The sequence below is a fragment of the Camelus dromedarius genome, chromosome 10, assembly GCF_036321535.1.
Source record: "Camelus dromedarius isolate mCamDro1 chromosome 10, mCamDro1.pat, whole genome shotgun sequence".
NCBI classification, from domain to species: Eukaryota; Metazoa; Chordata; class Mammalia; order Artiodactyla; family Camelidae; genus Camelus; species Camelus dromedarius.
In genome coordinates, this window is record NC_087445.1 from 50,959,646 (window position 1) to 50,983,025 (window position 23,380).

Consider the following 23,380-nt stretch of genomic DNA (forward strand, 5'->3'; position numbering starts at 1 on the left):
ATTTTTTTTCAAAGAGAGAATAAACTGAAGCCCCACTACAAGGCATTTAGTGTTGTAAGAGAATATTTTCAGGGGTTCAGGGAGAGGAGTAAGGAGGGTTGCCAGAATCCAGTAGGGGCAAAAGTGTAAGGAGGTGACAGCACACATGGAGTGGATCCGTCTACTTTCCATAGAATGTTGCTTTTAACCCCAGGTACATAGAATGGAATAATCTCTGTGCAACATAAAAGCTTTGGGAGTATCTGTGGCTGCTGAAACTGTTTAAATAAGCCAGCTAGATAGTTAGTGGATTGATTGTTTTGCAAGTAAAATCAATTTGTAGCAGTGCATTCTTTGTAGCTCATTTCTTGTAAATTCTGAGATCTGGAGCAATTGTAGTACCTGTGGAATATTTTTGCGCCTCTCCCCACCCCAGAACAATTCCTAAGGTTAATTATGTATCACGAGTTAAAGAGGCATTGCCAGGAGTAATGAGAGGAAAATGCACATCACCGCAGGGAGATATTCTCAACTCAGTTTCTAAATTGAATTTTTTTTTTTTTTTTTACAGGCTGCAAAATACAAGCTGGCAGCTCTGCCTGTGGCAGGTGCACTCATCGGAGGAGTGGTAGGGGGTCCGATTGGCCTCCTTGCAGGCTTCAAAGTAGCAGGAATTGCAGCTGCACTTGGTGGTGGGGTGTTGGGCTTCACAGGTGGAAAATTGATACAAAGGAGGAAACTGAAAATGATGGAGAAGCTCACTTCCAGCTGTCCAGATCTTCCCAGACAAACTGACAAAAAATGCAGTTAAAAACCAAACTTCAGTATTACTGCATCAACATGTCTATCCTAATGAGGACCTTTGCTGCTGTTGGACACTCAGTCAGCTTAAGGAACATGATTATATGAAGATAGTGACTATAGATGCTCAAGTGGGATTGAGCTGTGATAAGTGGATATACTTTGTTGTTTGCTGGGGTGTTAATGGGGATGTTAGAGACTGAGGAGCCTGCACTCGGGGTGTATAATATTTGTTAGGTAAAATTTAAGGACTGCCAGGGAGTGGATTTTTTTCTGCTTGGAAATGTGAAAGTTAACCCATAACTTTGATGAGGACTTGTGACGTGTGGACATGTTGGGTTATGGAAGGATGGTTTTCAGAATAGTTTCTTCTATCACCCTGAATTGGAGGGCCTAAGGCTAAGCATTTGTAAATGTGCTTATTTATCTCCTAAATATAGGCTATTTAGGCATTTTAGCAAAGAAAAGAATGGAAGTTCAGGAGCCTTTCAAATCAAATAGGAAAATCAGCATCTAGCAAAGGGCACAAGTGAACTGCACAGTGGAGTCCATTTGGTGAGCCCTGTTGCAGTTTGATCTAACTTTATCATCTGGTGAAAGAAACTAATAGTGAAAAAAAAATGGAAAGAGAGGCCCAACTTTTTTTCCAAATATCTTACTTTGTGACACTGGCTTCTTCTCTGAACTCTTTCTTCTGTCTCTCTTTAAATAAAGCACACAGAGCCTTAAGTGGTAGGAGGTTTGCTAAGCCAGCCATCAACCTGTCTCTTCACACCTCAATTATCTAGTGCCCTCTGCCTTCCCTCCCTTTAATTTTGACAACTTCTTTGACTTATGGGGTGGATTCTACCCATGTGTAATGCAGACTTTTCTCATAATCTTTTTGAAAAACTTATTTTCTGCCATCTCTTTTCATGTTCTCCTGTAACCTCTAGGTAAGAAACAGGTGTCGATCTCCATGTATTTCCAGCATTGTTAGAGTTTGAGCTAAAAAATAAGCAAGAGCAGAACACCAGATCATTTCTTGGGGCATCTTCCTATTTCAAAGATCTCATGTACCTGCTATACGGGGAATCTCTGACCCTGAGTCTTTTCAGCTGGCACTTGGGGGAGCTAAGAATTAGCTTTCTACCTCACTTTTGTTACTACTGTCCTTTTCCCAAGGCTTTGCTGTCTCCTATGCTTTCCTTCACTTTTCACAGCTGCTGTTTCTTCCCAAGAATGGCATTCATGCTTGCCTTTCCTCACATTCAGGATGACGATGGACAAAGCCTGATGCCAAGACTCAGTCCTGGTGAAGGATTTGTGGTGCTAATCCCAACGCTTGACCTTGGCAGAAAGCATGGCCCAGTCCAACTCAAGGTCTGTCTCAAATAGCAGAAAAGTTTTAAATTTATGGGAAAAAAAAATTGGAGATTACAGGCGGCCGCATCCTATACCCTCAACTCATTTGAAATAGGAAGGAACCACCTTTTGCCTTACCCTTTACTCTTTTCTGAGGACAGAGGAAAGGGCACCTACACCACAGAAGGTGTGGGCTGTCTCTGCACAGGATCCAAATGGATTCATCAGGCAGTTGAGTGGCTTATCACTCCTCTCTTGCTGAGTTCACTCAATAACTTCTGTTGATTGCTACTTTTACTTCTGTGTCTAAAGAGAGCTTTCTCTTTCATACTTTCTGACTTTCACCAATGAATTCCAATGAGAGAACGCACCATTTGTTATTATTAAATAACTGGAAAACATCACGTATTGCTACCTACTTAATTACTGGCTTGTATTTTTAATACCAACAAGGCAGTACTTTGAATAAATGTCAGATTCTGATCCAGTGTTTGATATTGGATACCTGTAAGGTTGGGATAATTACTTTGGAACCCCATCTTTTTTCTATTTTCTGATCCTTGCTGTCCGTTTAACACAGGCTGTTCGAATCAGAACGAGGATCAGAATCACCCAGGGTGGGAATTTAAAACAAGCTTCCTAAACTTCAGCCCCATGTGTTATAGTAGTAGCCAATCTGGCCTAGTCAGCTAAAATTATAAATTTAAGATACAGTTACATCACGATTTTGCTATGTTGTTGAATTCTGTAATTTCTAATATTCTACCCTTCAGCACAGCCCATTCGCCATCACTGTGTATTAGTCCTACTCTGCCAACCTAAAATTAGTTAGCTCATCATCTTAACAGCACTGGGGACTCACAGTGTCAGACTGGTTTTACATCAAGACCTGAAGGAGAGAAAATGCCTGTAATGGACCCTCCCATTTTGTTCTGGGATCTCTCCTTTTTACTGAGCCAGTGTGGGACGTCACTGTACGTGCTCATGTAGTCCTTTGATTTTTAGTGCTCATCAGGATTGGAATATTATTCTAGCAGTCCTTATGCTTTGGCAAGTTATAATCTTTAATAAAAATTTCATAATTTAAAATTATTTAGAAATTGTATCAAATTTCCCCATAATAGAACCTAATCGCCAACTTTTTGTAGAAATTTCTATAAGTGTTTAATCAACTATAAATTATACATTTATAAACTCTAAAGTGTTTAAAGTGTAAATTAGTCAATATGATACTGAAACCAATCTTAAAATTGAGTTTAAGTCCCTACAGTATCAGATTAAATTCATATTCCATATGATTCATATCTTATATTTACTGCAACAAGTTAGAAGGTAAGGAACACTTTAAGTTCTGAGAATTTACAGAGGCTCATTTGGATAATGGCAGCACTGCTAAAGACTAACATAATAACCTGAGAATTTCTCTATACAGCAGAGGCTTTGAAACTTTTTGGTTGTAATCCATAGTTTGAAAATGCATTTACATCAAACTCAGCATATGCATAATGGAACAATACTTACCATTATGTGCAGTGTACTCTGATGTTTTCATTGTTTGTTTTTAAATACGCTAGTTGTAACCTTCTAAATTGATTTCCTTATCTATCGGTTTCGACCCTTAGTTTGAAAATAGGTATTTATTGAATGTCTTCTGTTTGCCAGACACTTCATTAGGCATTTTAGAGGTAAGGAAACCAAGTCTCAGAGAAGCTAAATAATTTGCAGAGGGTTATTCAACTACAAAAGGGTGAAACGAGGATGTAAACTAGGTCTGTTGAACTACAGAAACTTCAGTTACTCTCATACCATGCTGCTTCTGTATATAAGATTGAGATGGGCCATTCATTCTGCTTCACCCAAACACCCATATATTCTGTCAGGCAGGCTTGCTTTGAAATTACACATGCCATTCAGCTGTATTTTTTAATCTTCTCTTTCCTCACCAAGTGTCCAGCAGCCTGAAAGTTTTTAATGGTGGCCAGTGCAGAAGTACATAGTGCCGAATTTGGTCCTTAAACTATAGAATTAAAAGTGTTTCCATCCCACCCACACATCCTACAGATTTCCTTATTTTTGTGGATCATAGCCATCAATTGAGCAGTGCTTTTTATATTGAATTTTAAAATAAAGTAATTTCTTTAAAACAATCGTAACTCACAGAATCAAATGACTGTCCTTTAAACTGGTGTTCTTGGAAGGCCATGCGCTTACTGTCGTGATGCTGGTATTACTTAGAACTTTTTTGAAACTTTTCTTTTGGAATTGCTTCCAACAACATTTTACAAATCATGTAAAAAAGCTATCTCAGTGTTTGCTAGTCATAGACTATACTCCCTTGTCCTTATGGCCTCTCCTCTCTTGCTTCCTCAGTTTTGCTTTTCTTCTGCTGTTCTAGCTCTTGTTCACCTATGCTGCAGCCAGTAATCTAAGAACACCCAGAAAGCAGGTGTGCTGGCCAGAGTTCCCAGAACAAGAACTTTAGGGTATACTGAAGCCGAGTGCTGTACAGGGAGAATTCTGTGAATCCAAAAACCTTCCTCTGTGGGCTGCCTGCCTGTAAGTGCCGTAAGCAGTTTATACAGGAGTAAGGATTGAATCTTGGTATTATGTATCAATCACAAGAAGTGGAATATAAACCTGCAGTGTACATTTTTCTCCAGTGAAAGTACAGAAGCCAAACCAAGCCATTCTTTGTGTTAACTTTAAAACTGAAAGGTCATTCTAAGGGTCCCCTTTGTCCTTCACTGCTGCCACGTGAAATCTTTGGGAGGACGGCTGAAGAAGAGCTCGGGAAAGCGGTTCTCCTGTGAACTGGGACGTTTTCTTCTCTGGTAATAAAGCGTAACATGGCTGTGGCTGTCGGGTACTTACGAATGCTAGAAACTATTCTTAAGTACTCAGGTCGAATATAAGGTAGAGTAGCTCCCACACTAGCCTAAGTTAGTGTAAACAGTTCAGTTCTGTTTGTTTTTAGTAACACTTCACGATGTTTCTAACAGGTGGTTCTCACTTTATATTCATTAATTTGAGACCATTTTATAGAGACACTTCTTGGGTATTATAAACAATCAATGGTAAAAGATAATATCCAGTGATATTATCCATATCACTGTCCTCAAAAAATTATTTATTGTGGGATTCAAGAAAGACATCTGTGCAATGTTAACAAAAGAAATAAATTCAAATAAAACCTAAAAGGTGTCAAAGGCAAATGATTTGCCAAAGGTTAAAGCTAGTTAACACAAAAGCTAGAATTATAACCATGATATAAGAAAAACAAATCCTCAAAATAATTTAACTGAATTTTTGTTGTGCTGTATTGGGTTGCTTGCTGAAGTTTGTGGTTTTCAGACCAGCTGTAACATTCCAAACCAGGCAACAGCTATCGTGGAAAGAGAATTGTATGGGGAGTTAGGAGATCAGAGTTTTAGTTTTGACTTTGTCTCTTGCAGTAAGCTTTTACTCAAGGATGGCTGCTCTCTCCCTTTCTGGCCAGGGATTCCCTAACCATGAAGCTTCATGGTCAGCAGCTTAGCATTCTCCATTCTTTAAATCTAGCCTCTTACTGTGTCCTGTCAGTTTTTGAATGTTATTTGCATTCATTTCTTAAATGTATTCATAGCCGTCACTCTAGTAAGTGACTTTATTACCTCACATCCTCACCTCATCTTCCCCAACTTCAGGCCATTCCTCACATCACTGCCATAAGAACCGTCTTTCATTTTTCTGCTGAAATATTTTTGTTGGATCCTATTGAACACCTGATAAAGTTCAGCCTTCTGTTTTATGGCCCTGGCTTTATCTCTTAAAACTCACCATCAGACAATGCCACTGAAAATCAGACATTCCACAAGAATGGTTTTAAGGTTTTTCTATGGGGAAGGTAGAAGCTGTTAATAAACTGTTTACATTTTTCCAGACTAAAATAATTTCTATAATACTACTCTTTACAAAGCTAGTCAGCTGAGTTTTATTTAAGCTCTTGAACAAGCCTGCAAGTTGTTTCCTAAAGAGCAATCTTTTTCCTCTTTTGTTACATTCAATTTCTTAATCTCCAGAACAGTGTCAGTCTTGCCACCTGTACAGGGGTAGCCAAAGCATGAGGATTTTAATTCAGCAGCGTACGTACTCCAGCCTTTGATGGACCATTGTCCAGTCCTGTGGGAAACTTGACTAACAAGTATTTGCGAACACTCAAGAGTACATGTTTTCCATACATTTCTCAAGTATGTGAGATGATCTTGTATTAAGGTTATGACTAAAAGATGTTTACCTGGGTTTCATTAATTAACCTCTTTAAAGATATTTTCCATTTTACTGTTAAAACCCTTGCTGTTAGCAAGAGGTTTAACAGAAGAGGCCCAGTGATGAGATTTTCTACAAATTCTGTAAAGTTTACTGAATTTGCTTATTATGTTGCTGAATGGTGCTCATATAAGGAAACATGCAATAAAATCACTCATTCAGCAAACATTTTACTAAACGGCTGTTGTGTGTTGAGTGCCATTGCCATATGTAGAAAAATATTAGACCCATAGATCTTGTAAGCCATTCAGGCTGATGAGTTCAGATTCTCAAAGCTAGTAAATCACAGTAAAATGTGGTACGTACCCTAAAAGAGGAATGAACAAAGTAATATGAGGACACAGAATGGAGTGACTAGCTCTGCCTGGAAAAGAAGGGGAAGACTTTGTGGAACATGTGGTATTTGAGCAGTACCCTAATGAAGAAAATACCTGGCCGGGTTTGTGGGCTTTGAAGTCGCAGAGGAACTACAAGTACAAAGGGTTTGAAACGTGAATGAGTATATAAAGCGTGCTTAGAGAAAACCAAGGAATTAAATGTGAGTGATGAAGCTAGTTAAGTGAAAATACAGACTAGGGTGTATATATTATACATGTTTATATATATATTAAATTATATACATCTAATACATGTTTATATATTTAAATATATATATATTTAATTTAAAAATTCTTTGTTTAAAGGAATTAATGTATCGCTTTGTATCAGGTAAGACTGTTATAACCCTCTGAGTTCTTCATTTTGCCTTCGTTACCAGAGACGTTAGTAGCAAACCTCACATTTGCCTGAGTTCTTGGTATATTTGGTGTATTTGCTTTCCTTTCCCACATGTAAGAAATGATTTGTGCTTTTTTGCCTCTGCTGTGAGATCTCTGCTTAATATTGAATGCCTGCTTTCTTCCTATCCTGTTATTCATTCCATAAATATTTATTGAAAACCCACTGAGAAAATAGTCATGAAATTTACTTTTGCCTTTTAGTGTCCAAGACCTTCATGGTCCAGTTTTCCATCTCTGTGTGAATATTTCTTGACAGATGCGATTCAGTGGCTCCCATTTTCACTTGTGGCTAATTCTGCAATGTTTTACAACTTCGTAGGTGTTAAATTATTTCACTTGTGGTAGTGTGATCTCCCCCACTAGAATGTAAGCTTCTTATAGGGCAAGAGCCATATCATCTGCTTCTTGAGAGTATTTCATAATACAAAGTATCGCGATGAGAAGGGGAAAAGAAACTACACTCCTGTATGACTCCCAGATGATGAGTGATGAGGTCATGGCATAAGTGTTCTGCTGTTTTCAGGGATACACACTGAAATGTTAGAAAGCTTTCTAAGACGTATCAACTCTTTGCTCAGTACTCACTTTTGTATATTAACATAGGAGTGAATGATGCAACAGAAGAAATCTGGAAAACATCTCTAGGATTTGGAAGTCATGAATTGAAATTTTCAGAATTTGGAGGTAAAGATATTTCTATCTCTTTTTCCAATTAAAAGTCATGACTTGGAAAAGAAAGGATATAGGACCTGAGTCACTGAAGAAATGGTGTGGGAAAGCTGAGTTTATCTCCTGTCTTACCATACAGCATTAGTGGGGTCAGAATAGCAGGGACCCAAGAAGGCTTTATAATCTGATGGTCTAGTATTGAGACAAGAGTAATGGCAGGAATTTAATTGCTCTTTCAAGCAAGCAGAAATTTGAATTAGGCAAGGGCAAGGTTTAAGTTGAGAGGTGAGCATTTGACAGGATTTGAACCAAGGTTTCTAATACTCAGATTAATGTATTTGTTCCACCAAACAGCCTCTGCAGTGAGTTGATAGGAAAGGAGAGGAATAAAGTGCTTGGCCCTTACTAATTCTCCCCTTTTTTAGGTGTTACTTCCCTTTTTTTACTCTCTAGGTTTTATTGTTCATAACAGATGGCTCCTCCTCTCTGGGTTAAGGTAGGGGCCAACAACTCAGGACTTCCTTAGCATTCCCCTCCCTGCATCCCCACCTCCCCAGGTACCTTGCCTGTCTTACAGAGTGGTTATGAAGATTCAAAAATGTGTACATGTTAAATGGAGCCTGACTCATAGTAACTGTACAAATGTTAGTTGCTGCTGTTATTGTTGTAACCGTTACTGTTATTTTTCCCCAAAGTTTAAAGGAAAGGCACATTAATGAAAAATTACCATGTACCTACATGAACAGTGTTAGAGAGACACTTAAATTCACTGGAGACTTGATAAAAATACCAAGAATTCTTTAGCTTTTTCAAAACACTTAGTTACTAAGAAGGTGGTATAATGATGACAGATAATTGGTGGAAAGTAAATCTTTTTCATGTCTGTTAAGAGTGACACCCAAACATGAGAATGTGTGAGATCTGGTTAGGAACTGGGCGATCACACCCCCCGGGTTGTCTGGGACTGTCTTGACTTACATCTCACGTCCTGGTGAAACTGTTACTAATGCTCCCTATCACTCTCAAATGTCCTGGTTTGGAGGAAAAAATTACATGGTCACCCTAGTTACACAGGAAATGGAAATAAGCATGGGGTTACCAAAAAAAAAAAATCTGTGTTTTAAAAGAATTTATAGTTTCTAGGCTCAGATAAAAAAACTACGTAAGGTTAGTGGGAACTTGTAGATTGATCGTGAAGCACCACCAGTGATCTTTCAGGAACCAGAAAACAGAAGGTGCCAGAACACTGAGCTTGGGCAAGTCTGTAATTGAAGGGGTAAATTTGGATTCCAGAAGCCACAGAGCAAGGAATTTACCTTCTAGTCCTAGAAAATTTCTGAAGTAGACTATTCAACAATGTTTTGAATCAGAAAGAAATGCTCATTATGAAGACATGAAGAATTATGAAGAGTAAGTCAGAAGAGAGGACTTGTCTTTCCCTCTCACTATGTGCATGGCCAGGGATGCCCTGCTCTCTTCCTCTTCTGGGCAATGGTTAGGGCAAGAAAACAAAGCATCAGCCTTCCAAGACTGATCTGGTCTTCCCTAGGCAAGTGTACACATGGCATGAAGGGAGCGGGCATGCAGCTTCCTCCCTGGCACCCATCCCAGTAAGTAAAACGCATGACACAGCACAGACGGGCAAGTATTGGGATCTTTTACCTGAGTGGCCCAGAGCTGGGAGAGAAACATGACAGCAACACTTTGCTATTACAGAAAGATACTAATAGAGAACGACAGCCTCTATTAATGTAATGCTCCTGGAGGGGAGAAGTTTAGGAAAGAATACAGCTTCTTCTTTTCCTAGCCAAGAAGACCACTTCTCTTGGGAAGGCTCTCCTGACCCCTAAGGCTGCACTCTATTGTAGTCGCCTTTTCACCCATCTGTGTTGCTCCTCACTAAGTTTGAGCTCCATGACACAAGAGGGAGGCTCTTGTTCACTGTTGTATCCTTAGCCTGGCAACAGTAGATTAATGCTTGCCTAATGGGGAATGTACGGCATTTTGTAAACCGCACATGGTATTTTGTCAACTCACTGTTGTCTGTCCTTCCACAAGGCGGAGTGACTAAGCTAGGGGTCAGATCTACCTGATAGAAAATGTGTGGCGTTCGTGGGCAAACTTCTGCACCTGTGTCAGACTGCACTGCCCAAGAGGGCACTCCAGTGTCATTCTGAAAGTTCTGTATCTCTGGGTTGGTGTAAAATTTTAATGTGTTCTAGACTAAAACTCTTAGGACCCCCATAGTTAATTTAGAATATAGGATTAAAGGTGACTAGACATCAGGTAACTGAGAGTCACAGATGACCCAGCTGAGTCCATTTCAGTTACAGTGATGCTTTTTTGTCCTTAATTCACTCATTTGTTCGTTTACTTATTACATAATTGGGCTTTTTCTTTTTCATCGGAGATTAATCACTCACAGTGCTCTAGATTTCTGGGAATACAGATAGAGGTGTTTCTTGCTTCACATGGTGATATGGAAAAGGGATACATAGACTTCCAACCTTCTATTAGACTGGGTGCCCTAGAACACGTAAATAAAGGGCTGTGGGACCACAGAGGCTGATAATCATCTTGGGCACTGAAGGATGGACAGAAGGAATTTACTATGCAATGTTGGGGAGAGGGAGTAAAAGGAGCATTTTATAGAAGCAGTTTATTTGTAAGCTGCACTTTTCCTCTTCCAGTGACTCCAAAACCTATTCTCTAAGGTCAGGCCAGCCCTTCCCCAGTGTGCTCTACAAGAGGGAGCTTTGATGCTTCAGCCAAAAGCTAGGTTTGAGTTACTGGCACATGGATTCATATAACTTCCCATTCTGAGTTAAGTGCAATTAAATAATCTAAAGAATAACTTTAAAACTGGAAAATCTTGTGCTTCTGGTCATCTGGATTCTGAGAAAATGTTCACAATATGATAGGACAAATTGAATTAGTAAAAAGTCTCAAAGAAATATTTTATAAATATAGTTTTATTACTTGGAAATATATACAAAAATTCAAACACAGCTAAAAAACAGTTGCCAAGCAGCAGTATTATCCATAAAACCATAGCGGTTTTAATGAACACATAGAACAGTTATAATCAGCATAAAACAGTTTAAGTCCTGAAACAACTTACTGTCTTCAGGGTCTTTAAATATTGGGTTTAAAAATGGATTATTCTTTACAGCTACGTAAATCTTCCCCCCAAATACAGTCTACTAACATTTCAGTTTGGTTCATGAGATATTTTATTTAGAAAACACCTAAAGCCATTTAACTGTAATGATTTTGAAAACTGGAATACTGTTTGTCCATTTCCAGTCTTCTATTACCTTATAATTCTCCATAGTGTCTCAAAAATTCCCAGTAGTTGCTAACAAAAAGCATTTGCAACATTTAGCAGCTCTCTGGGATACTGCAGTTTGGGCCAAAGAGCCCTAAAACTCAAGGTGACAAGATCTTTTTACTTCTCATTTTTGTGATTTTCCTTATGTCATTTTGTTTTTGTCCAGGTAGACCTGATCTTACAGAGAGAAAAAAATTAAAATTGAGTTAGTTTGCTTTTCCTGATTATTAATCCATTACACTCCTTAATCTATTCTTTTTGCCCTGACTCAGGTTTTTTAAGTCTTTCTTGGCAACTTTAGCATTTTCTGCAAATTTAAGCTCATTCTGAACTTCAACATTTCAAACACTTCTATATTTCACTTTCCTCTTTGGGGGCTTTATCATGCCAGTTTTTCCTTCTGTTATCTGTGGTCTTTGACAACTTGACTTCATCAGAGAGCTTTCTATGAGATGTTTTAGATGCCCATTCTCCATCTTCTCTAGGTTCATTTAACTTTTTAAAAAATGTTCAGAATTTCATCTAAAGATCGTTTTCATCCCTTTATGGTCCCCCTCAATACTGTAACAATTTTTGAAAAACTGGAAAAGGTAGTGAGCTGACAAGCAGTAGGGCCTGTTTCTAATTTTGGTTTTGCAAGAACCTGATTGTTCTTGAGTCTAGTCTAGTATCCCCTCTCTTCACAGTTGAGGAGCCTGAGGCCTGGAGTAGACTGGATAAAATGAGAAGACTTCCACCTGTAACATTCTTTGATTCGTGGTTCAGAGGGGAAGAAGTCTAAACTGTGAGTGACAGATCCCTACGGAATCTCTCGTATCTGTTTCTCTCCGTCTCTGCTGTCACTCTCTTAGCTCTGGCTATTACCTCTCCTCTCCTGGACTCATTTAATCGTATCTACACCTGCCGCGAGTGTTCTTTCTCAAACTTAATTATGAACATACTTCCCTGCTTGAATTTGTTGATGGATCTCTATTGGCTATAAGATACAGTACAAACCGCTTCCTTAGCTTGGCATACAAGGCTTGGCACAGTAAGCTCCAACCTTCTCATTTTCCTAGCCTCAGGCCTCCTCCCACCCCCACCCTGCACTGGCCCTCTGGCAAGAACCTATTTTCTCTAATGCATTTTGCTGTTTCACACTTGAGCTTGTTAATGACTTTTTATAAAATTGGGCACCAAGTCCTGATGATTGCTGAGCCCTTCAGGGGTACAAAATTACCCAAGGTCATGGAGCACAGCTCACTCATTCGATACACATGTGATGATGACTACTAAGTGTCCAGAAATGCTGGACACTGGAGATACAGGCATAAAATCCAGTGCCACTGCCCTCAGTGGCTTGACACTCTAGAGGAGACAGTGGCGGTGGCAGGGCTAAAGCCTAAGTCCCTATGTGCATGAATGCTAAAATAAAGCCTCAGATCCACTCACTCTTTAAACAGCCACTCAGTTACTTCAGATCACAGTGAACATGTACTCCCTGACACCTTTATAATAACTACTCTCAAACCAATTATCTGCAACCCAATTCTTAAAATTTATCTTTTGTTTATTTTTTTTTAAAGCCAAATATAAGATTACAAATTTATTCCAGTCAATTGCATGTGCTGCTTTTGGTTTTGTGTGCTAGCTTAACATCTGTAGATTTTTATTCTGACCACCTCAGATTTGGTCCATCCTCTGACCTGAAGTTATTGATTAAACTCTGACATTAAAGTTACTGATTAAAAGCAATGAAGAGAACAGATTTAAGGCCCAACCTTTAGGAATCTCTGTCCTGCTTTTCTATTTAACAGTCTGGTAAAATATACTAAACATGCCCCTTACTACCTTATTAACATTTATTATTCTGAATAAAATGATGGGTAAGTCATGCATAACTAAGAATTTTAGGCTGTTTTTAAAAAATAACAATCATTAAATATCTATTATAAATATTTATTTTAAAAGAATTGGAAGATGTTACATATATTACATACTACATATAATGGCACACGTCAGCCTTTTAAGCTTAAAAATAATCTTTCCCCAAACTGGGATTGACTTAGACTCCAAGTATAAAATGACTCTTGGCCTATAGCACCAACCCAGGCTCAGAGGAAAGCCGACTGGAACCTGTCCTCTGGCATTGGGCTTCCTGATATGACACGGAGGGTCCTCTCCCTCTGGTTTTGTTCCCTGGCAGTGCTGAGGCCTGGCACGTGGACCCATTTGACTGTACACTGCAGGCCTAGGAAATCAGGGAAATCTAGAGGTGGGCAGGGTCCTCTAACAATTTTACAATGGAAAAAAAAAAAAAAACGTGCCTTATTGTCTTTGTTTTTGACCTATACAACTATAACAAGACTACAAGATAGAAGAAAGTTAGAATTATTGAAATACATTTCTTCTGCTGGTTTTTCTCTTTGGAAATTTGTGTCATGATAGGAGGAGCCTTAAAAGTCATCTAGTTCAATATTGGTAACCTAGTCCCCTAGTATCCCTCTCCTAGATTTAGGTATAATTCAAAGTTTTGAATGCCGTCCATATGCCACTTTGTTAGAGACAAACAAATTTAATAACACTTCTCATTTTCTTTTTCTTAATTCATAAGGACAATTCCTGCCAAATGTTCTGGCTTCTGGCTCTCCTCCTCTTCATACTATGTTTAAGTTACACATTAAGAGTCCAAAAATTACCACTATGGGATTTTTGATAAGCAATATCCAACCAATCAGTAAAACACAGTACACAGTGTGAAAATTTTAATTTATTCCCTCCCAAGTATTCAGAATATATACCCCCTTAGCTTTGAGAAATATGATAATGAAAATACCAACAGAACTGATCATATGTAAAGAAAAGAAAGAAAAGCACATACTACAACAGGAAACATCCCTAAGCCCTCCCTAGTCTAGTAGTGCAAGTTAATGGTCTACTTCTGGCAATGTCACCTTTCACTTGATTTATTAAAATTTTACAGGACAGATTTAAAGCAAAGATAGGCCTTTGATTTTTATTTTTTTTTTAACCCTAGCAGATTTTCTTTTTAAAGAGGCTGTATTAAATGACAATGCATTTTGAGTCGGGGAGAAAAAAAATTAAAAACCCAAAACGTCTTTCAGTTTATTCAAAATAAAAATACACATAGAATTATGAAAATATAGGTTTACTATTTCCACCACGTAAGTTGATGCTGCTGTTTGAAAGGCTTGCAAATTGTTTTTCAAGTTTTTAAAGCTCATCTCGATCCCTCAATAAAGTGTACCTATGTCCGCTGGGTGCTAGTTTCTGGAAGGAGCTCTCAGGTGGACTGCTTGCTACATCTTGGACTTCCTACAAGAGAAGGAATGAAACAGTTTTATATCAATATATTTTATGGAGTTATAATATTTTAGTAAGACTATTAGATGAACGGTAATTGCCCTATAATTATTTGCTTAATAATCAAAAGCTACTATGTGTCAAGGACCAGAGTTAAGTTTGAAATCTTGCTTTCCCCATTTCAAATGCCCTTAACTCAGACTCTCCCTCCAGGGCAGGGCTGCCACAGAGCCATTAACTATGGACTTGATGCCAGTTCCTGGGGTGTGAGGGAAGGAAACAAAATACCTGACACCTGGGTGCTTTCCTAGACTATTCTGTAGAGACAGCATAACCCTAAGTTGGCCTAAATGCTTACAAATGACTGCTAAGAGAATTAAAGGCACCTACTCTGTAGATAGAGACCTGGATGCCTGCAGTTATCAAAACTTATAGTTGATGTAAGGAGGAAAACAAACACTTCAGTACTGCAAGAAATTAGTTTTTGTAGTATTTTACTTATGCACCAATAGTAAATAAAAATATACAGAGGAACTATAAGAGTGACTTCTAAGAATTTCACAGAAAAGACAATGTAGTTTATCCTTCATACCATGAGCTCCTCAAGAGCAAACATGTTTATTCACCATTGTTTTAACATTTACTATAGTTCACATAGGCACATAGTGCATATAGTACCTGATGTACATATATCATAGCACATTCCCATTATACTGGGAAGCAAAGTGTCTAGAAATTTCCCTTTTTGGTCTCTTTCCCCAGTACATTTTTATTTTTTGCTGAGATATAATTTCAGCTTAATTAAACAAAACATGTATTACTATGAAATGAACATGTATTTGCCTACTATGTACTAGTATGCAAAGATGAATAAATACAAGCAGTTCAGTGTCTAAAGGAGAAGCAAAAACAAATCAGGATAATACAATGATGGCAAGCTACAGCTTTTCTTAATCTAATAAAGTACTAAGCAGGCCTACTTTGGGTTACTGCCAGCAAAGGTTTCCTGCTTCTACCGTTGCTTAATTATCAAAGAAAAATCTGACCTCAGATTTCAAGGAAAAAGCACGTCATTAGATAGCTAAAGGGAACGCTTAACTCTGAACTTAATTTGACTCTTAAAGAAAAAGTCACTTAGTTCTTATTTTTATTTAATATGGGGTGGTTCTTTGGCCAAAACAGTGGATTGAAGTTCTGGGCATATGAAATATGAGTTTTGGTATGTATCATCTTCCCTCAGTATAATGGTAATTAATATACATGAAAATGCATCAAGATGCAAATTTAGAGGTGTTTAACAAAGTAGGAACTTGTACAGAATTTACAACGTAACTTCTAACAAGTTTACTTATAACAGAAGTTACAAGTCATAAATAATTCCCAGGTTAAAAAATATCTATCAAGAAAATATAAAATTTTGTTGATAAATAGTTGTCAAACATTCTAAATCTCAAATGGAAAAGCTGCATTAAACCATAACTTTGGAGCATTATGAACACTGCAGCAATGAGGGCTCTTTGGATGGGTCAGCAATCATACCAGATCATTATTTTCTTTATAGTGCGGCGAGTCTCCCAGCCACAGAGGAAGGCTTGAACAATACACAGAATCCACTGATATCTTCACTAATCTACCTGCTTCTAATTTCTACCTCTGACTTCTATATGAAGCCAACTGTATTTAACCCTTTTATAGCCATATTCCACAAAGGACATACCCAGACCACCTTAATTTATATGATCAAGAAACTAATTCTTGCAACTTTTCTGAAGGTTTAAAATTTTTAAAGGAACATAATTTGTATATTATCTAGAGTCTGCTCAGAATTTCTATACAAAGGCACTCAGGAGCAGAAACTTAAGGCTATGTAAGAGCTTTAGATCCTCTTCAAGATTAATTGAAAAAGAAAAAAAAAAAAATGAGTTCATACTGAAAAACAAACAAGAGTCCTACCTGTCCTGGGGCTGTATCAGTTGGGTCAGGACCGTGATGGAATTCTCTGTGCAGTTTTCCAGAATGTAAGTCAAATACAAACTGTTTGAGTTTTCCAGGAATTCTAGAACCAAAGTAAAATTAAATTTTAGCCTAAACTATTAAAATGGACTTATTTCTATTTTATCTACTTCACAGCATTAAAAACAATTAAAAATTTTTTTAGCGGGGGTTGGGAAGGGATAGACTGGGATTTCAAAATGTAGAATAGATAAACAAGATTATACTGTATAGCACATGGAAATATATACAAGATCTTATGGTAGCTCACAGAGAAGAAAATGTGACAATGAATATATATATGTTCATGTATAACTGAAAAATTGTGCTCTACACTGGAATTTGACACAACATTGTAAAATTATTATAAATCAATAAAAAATGTTAAAAACATTTTTTTTACCTACAATCCCACCACCCTACCATAACTATTAACAGGCCAAGTACATGTCAAACATTTTTACAGTTGTAATCATGATATCGAGATACTCAATTTTGTGTTCTAATTCTTACATTTATTCTATAGAAAATTTTCCATGCTTACTGTAACAGATACATTAGATCTATCAACACTTATTCCTTTACTGTTGGGCAGTTATATATTTTCCTTAATACATATAACTGAAAAAAAAACTTACGTTCTGCAGAATTACACTAAAAATAATAGGGGCTCAAAGGAAAAATAGTGTTAGGGGCTAACCACTTAAAACTATGTAGCTTTGTAACCAGAGTACTCCTAAGAGCCTATAACAAAAATATTAGCACCCTTCAGCCTCCACCAGCATCTGAACCCTGTGTCAGCCATATGATCCTATGTAACCTTAACCTGGAGCTTAGCAGTCCTCTTTTGAGATGCAGGTCTTTGAGGGCATTCACTGCCAGCAGAACCAGTTTTATCAAAACTGTCTAAACCAGGGTGTAGCTTTTTCATGTTTTTCTTAACCAGAGGGGGAAATGTCTTCACAACTTCTTCAAGCACACAGGCAGTTTCAATGGCTAGCTTAACACTGTGAAAAGCAAAACACTTCTCAAGGCCATGAAAATGGCTCTTTTTTTTTTTTTTTTTTTAAAGTAAGTTCTTTATACACCACTAAGGATTGTCGTTTATGGTGAAAAATCTTTCTTTGGTGGGTTCAAATTACTGAGAAAAATAACAAGAACCAACACAACTCACTTCATACTTGACATCATTCCCCTAATTACCAATCATGGTGTGAGCAAATCTGCAGTACAGAAACATGCACTGTAGCAAAACAGACCATTACAAAGCTAAGCAGATTTATACATCAGCCTTTTTTCTTCGTAATTATTTCCTTTTGTTGTATCTGATAAAGTAGGAGTGATGACTTAAAGAATAAGAAATTTTAACAAAGTGGGCAAATTATAGATATAAAATATCAATATTTACTGCTACTTGTCTACTTATTTGTTTTCTGAAGTCTTGCCAGCACATTTATCTCTTTTTATAATCAACATTTGATTTGCTAATTTCATAAGTAAATGACACCTGCATTTGAATTTCCATTTCTTCAGAAATTAAGCATTTTTCCATTGTTGTTTTAATTTATATTTCTGCTCATATGAATTATCCTCTACTGAGATTATGTTATTTTTAAAATTCATTATATTTTAAAATAGAAACCCTCTGTTTTTCATATCTGTTACAAGAATTAAAATACAGGTCTACAAACATTTTAATTCCTTCAGTAGAACTGACTTTTTAAATCACTGCTTTTTTGGTAGCATAGCTTGCTTGTGTTAATATTACTAGTTTCCTTTTATCCTCTCCTGAGGTCCTGCAAATGCTGTTTCTTCTCTTCAATAACTCCCACTGTGATGTAACAGCCAATAACTTCATTGTACACCCATTTTGGCTCCCCACTAGCTCCAATGCAGTAGAGGCCAGCAGGTGCCAAATGCACAGTTTATAAATACAAATGACTGTCAGGTAGCTGTATTGATAGAATGCCTCTGAAAGGTTCTCTGGTACAGAGGAAACTGCACTTGCATCAGAGATAAACATTGAGAGGATATCAGTTTAAATTTAATCTGACGTCATCCACTGCAAAGTGCTAAAATACATCCATTCAATTCAAAGAATTGCAAATAATCTATAATGTTTAAAATAAAGCCCTTGCTAGTTTATTTTATAAGGTTCAAAAGTGATTGCAACCAATACAGTATGAATTACTTCTGCTAGTCAAGAAATAATTTATAATTAAATTTTAAATGTAACAGATTCATAAAGAACATTCAAAACAGATTTTCTTCCTCCTTGTCAACACACAGAGAGAAAGAATTGCGAGCAAAATGGCAAAGAGGAGATAGGATGAATCTGAACTGATGTGGTAGAAAAACAGATTACAAAAGAGCTCTTACCTAGCTTTTGTCTAGAAACTATCCATCATTATTAGGTAACAATCAGTGAATCAACAATATATTATCCAGAAAACAGACAACATGGTTATCTGCTAAAAAGGAAAACAAATGGACCCTTGCTGTAATAAATTCAATTATATTTTCACACTTTAGGTACTCTTTTTCCAGAGTGGCTGTATCATTTTGCAACCTCACCAGCAATGCATGAGAGTTCCAGTTGCTCCATATCCTCATGAACATCTGGTATTATCAGTATTTTAATTCAGCCATTCTAAAAGATGTATAATGGGATCTCATTCTAGTTTTAATTTTCATTTGTCTAATGAATAATGATGTTGAGCACCTTTTCTCATGTTTATATGTCATTTGTATATCTTCTTTATATTCTAGCAGGATCTTTTGCAGAGCAAAAGTTTTTTAACTTGATGAAAGCCAATTTATCAATTTTTTTCTTTTACAGATAGTGTTCTAAGAACTCTTTGGCTAACCCCAGCTTATGAAGAGTTTCTCCTATATTCACTTGTAAGAATTTACCTTTCACATTTATGTCTAAAATCAATTCTGAGTTAATTTTTTATAGGAAGAATTTCCTTTTTTGGTATCAGGATAGTCAGGTGGTCCAGTACCATTTGTTGAAAAGATTAGCCTCCACTGAACTGTCTTTGCACCTTTAAAAAAAAATCAATTACTATATTTCATGTCTATTTCTCGATTCCCTATTCTGTCTCACAGCTCTATGTACCTACTTTTTCACTGATAATACACTGTCTTAATTATTTTAGCTTTATAGTGTCTTAAAATTGGGTAGTATGAGTCTTCCAATTTTGTTCCTTTTTCAATATTATTTTTGTTTTTCTAGTTTTACCTTTCCATGTAAGTTTTAGAATGAGCCTGTATGGCCTCATTTACTCAGCAGTAAATCTAGCTGTGATTTTGACTGAGATTGCATTAAATCTATAGATCAATTTCGGGAGAACTGATATCTTAACAGAATCGAGTCTTCCAATAGATGTTTCTTCATTTATTTTGGTCGTCTTTGATTTCTTTCATCAGCATTTTGTAGTTTTCAGCATATAGATCTTGTACATATTGTGTTAGATTTATACCTAGATAGTCTTTTTAAAAATGTTTTCCTTTGGAGCTGTTATAAATGGTACTCCAAACGTTTAATGATTTCCAACTGTTCTCAGTGTATAGAAATAAAAGTGATTTTTAAAAAGTTGACCATGTATCCTGCTAAAATCACTTATCAGTTCTAGGAGCTGTTTTGTAAATTCACTAGGAGTTTTTACATATACAATCATGTCATCTACAAAGAAAGATAGCTTTTTTTCCAGGCTAAACACCTTTTATTTATTTTCGTGTTGTATTGACTTGCTAGGACATTTGTATGACATTAAACAGAACTAATGAGAGTGGACATCTTTGTCAAAAACAAGAAAATACTTAGGAAGAAATTTAGCCAAGGAGGTGAAAGATCTGTACACTGAAAACTATGAAACATTGATGAAAGAAGACACAAATAAATGGATAGATATTCTACGTTCATGAACTAGAAGAATTAATATTGTTAACATTTCCATACTACCTAAAGTGTTGTATATCTGTGCTGTCAAATACAGGAGCCACTACGCACATGTGGCCATTGAGTACCTGAAATAGGCTTTGTGTCTGAGAAACTGACTTTTAAATTTTGTATCATTTTATTTTTAACTTTAGTATTCATATAGGGCTAGTAACTATCATATTGGGCAGCACAGCACTGATTATTACTACAAGGAGTCAAAGAAGCACAATCAGTAAAAGACAATGAAAGAGCCAAAAAAAAAAAAAAAAAAAAAAAGGAAAGAAAGAAAAGAAAATCATGATGACAGTGCCATAGAACTCAAGTAGACAGCAGAGTATTCCACAGCACCAAAAACTGTAAGAATGGTTAATGAGGATACGTTTGGTAAAGTCCCATTAGCAGCAGAGGTTTTTTCCATGGGAAAAACCTGGATTCAAACAACAGGGGTTATTTAAACAAATCATGAAACAATCTAGTGAAAGGCAAACTATACAGCCATTAGAAATAATGGAGAAACATTAATGACATGGGAAGATGTTTACAATGTGTGGACAAGTTAAAAAGAAAATTCATAAAATAGCATGGCTCTAATTTTATAACACAGACAGATGTCTAGATCTCTTTTGTGGATTTATGGGTGATTTTAAATTCTTTGGCATTTTATAAACTTTCAGAATTATCCACAAGGAAGATAAAAAATTTTATAATCAGGAATAAGGAACAAATGATGTGCTTAATACACACATACACAAACACAAATATGTGAAGAGAGTACACACCTTTGCCTGGTTCCTGATCTTAAGTGAAAAGTACTCAGTCTTTCACCATTAAGTATGACATTAGTTGTAGGTTTTTTGTAAATTTTTTTTATCAGATTGAGGAATTTTCCATATATTCCTAGTCTGTTAAGCATTTTTGTCATGATGGATATTGAATTTTGTCAAATGCTTCTGCATGTGTTGATGTGATCAGTAAATGCCAAATGACACTCATTGTTTTTTGAAGGCTGAACCAGCCTCGCACACTTGGGATAAAGCCCACTTGATTGTGATATATTATTCTGTTTTCAAATGTTACTGGATTCAATTTCCTAATATTATTTACTACTTTTAAATTCAACTTATACAATGATGCAGCTTGAACTTGTTTCATGTATTACAGTGTAAAAACACTGTATCCTGCCATTTAAGTTACTTAACCTCTTTGAACATCAGCTTGCTGATATGTAAAATGAGAACTGCTTTATTTAACTTAATTGTATTGTGTTTATAGTCTAACAGACTTGGATTTGAGTCCGAATATATTATTGCCTATAATAATCACAGCTAGCCTTCTAATAGCACTGGCCATGCATCAGACAGTGTTCTCAGAACCATAGATAAACACATTAATTTAATGCTAACAATCCTATTAAGCAGCCACTATTTTTATTCCTATTTTACAGCTGAGGAAACAGAGACGTAGAGGTGGTAAGAAATTACCCAGGGTGATATAACTAGTAGGTAAGAAAACAGAATTTGAATCTAAGCAGTCTGGATCTAGAGTCTGCACCTAACCACAATGCTGTGTTGCTTCTTCAGTGACTCCATTTTGGTAAAGTTACAAAATCTCTCAGAGCTTAACTTCTTCATTGTACAAGTGGAAATGATACCTATCTTATAAGTTTGTTACAGGTTAACTGAAAAACACATATAAAGTAGGGCTGGTACTGTGCCTGGCTCTGTCAGTGCTTGATGTCTATTTTGCTGGCAGGACCAAATAAGGTAAAATACACTGGACTGATTTGTAAAATAGAAAGTACTTGTAATTACATAATCAATATCAGTTGTACAATATGAACGTTATATGAAAATAAAAATGGTGTTTAGGGACCCAGACCACTGTATATATTGCCCAGTGGCTGACGGAGAGGCACATTCAGAGAATCAAAACTACAGAGATGAATAGGAGAGGTGGGGAATAGGGCAAAGGGGTAGTTGATAAATATTAGGATATAGTCCACACATAACACATTCAAAGTCATCAAACTCTTAAACTTATAATAAACAGATTAAACTAAAAGCAAAATAAAGCATTTATTGAACACCTACTAAGCTGTCACAAAGCAGTTAGTATAGCAAGAGATAATAATAAAAACTAAATAAATAAAATTTGCCTTTTAAGATGATTTCTTGGCATCATTTTTCCACTTAAGAAAAGCCTCATTTGGGTAAAAAAGAACCCCCTAGGTAATGAGGAACAAAACTAGATTCTCAGAGTTAAAAAGGAACTTAATGGTGACCTACTTTAAAAATTTTCTTTTACCTGTCCCTCCAAGTTTTCTATCATTTCATCCAATTCCTGGTTTGTTCCCCGACAGCCAAGGAGACAGGCTAATTCGTCATAGCAGATGACCAAATTGCTTAATTAGTGAGATACCTCCCCCTACCCGGTATCGGTATTGTTTTAGTTTCATCCTGCCTCTCATCTCCTCACCACAACCATGCCCACCCTGCTGCTAACACAGCCAATCACCTGCAGCCAACTTTATCAGGATGAGTTGTTGAAGGAATTATGGTCATACTTTTCAGTGATTTAGTCATTTGGGATAAATGACCTAGAGCCCAAAGCTGGGGAACTCAATAGCATTAGAGCAGCCTGTTAATTTTCCTGGGAGTGACCTGAAGTCTGTCCTGCTGTTCCCTCTGCCCTCGTCACTGGGGCTCTAACAAACAGCAGTTTATATATAAGAACCCTTAAGTAAAGGAACAGATGGTAGGGTATTTGCTGCTCACAATTTTCTCTAGAAAGTCCTTCAACAGTCTTATACCAGATCCCACCATTCATCATTCCTCTAGGAGCTGGAGAACATTTCCTAGACCTGTCCTTTAGTGCTCTTAGACTTTCAAAATTCTCCCCCATTCCTATCTCCATATAAAATCTATTCCTTTA

The 23,380-nt window shown here is 36.8% G+C and overlaps 2 protein-coding genes across 9 annotated transcripts in view; one reads left to right on the forward strand and one right to left on the reverse strand.

Moving 5' to 3' along the window:
• STX17 (syntaxin 17) overlaps positions 1–23,380 on the forward strand; it is an 81,078-nt gene that overhangs the window by 48,477 nt on the left and 9,221 nt on the right. For 2 of the 8 annotated variants that reach the window (XR_004136301.2, XR_010382758.1), the window contains exons 8-11: positions 551–2,142; positions 7,812–7,892; positions 11,895–11,992; positions 19,343–22,611. Coding sequence is in view for 1 of the 8 variants with exons in the window: in XM_031450108.2 (XP_031305968.1) it covers positions 551–790 (240 nt within the window). In the remaining 7 variants the exon portion in view is untranslated. Of the gene's footprint in view, positions 1–550; positions 4,976–7,811; positions 7,893–11,894; positions 13,918–16,072; positions 17,917–19,342; positions 22,612–23,380 lie in introns of those variants that run through there. The other 6 variants (XR_010382757.1, XR_010382759.1, XR_004136302.2 and 3 more) reach the window with 6 other exon arrangements.
• Positions 14,289–23,380, reverse strand: part of ERP44 (endoplasmic reticulum protein 44) — a 72,444-nt gene continuing 63,352 nt past the window's right edge. The window contains exons 11-12 of the mRNA XM_010977454.3: positions 16,465–16,567; positions 14,289–14,523 (exon numbers count right to left, since the gene is read on the reverse strand). Of these exons, the coding sequence (XP_010975756.2) occupies positions 14,422–14,523; positions 16,465–16,567 (205 nt within the window). The 3' untranslated portion in view covers positions 14,289–14,421. The remainder of the gene's footprint in view (positions 14,524–16,464; positions 16,568–23,380) is intronic.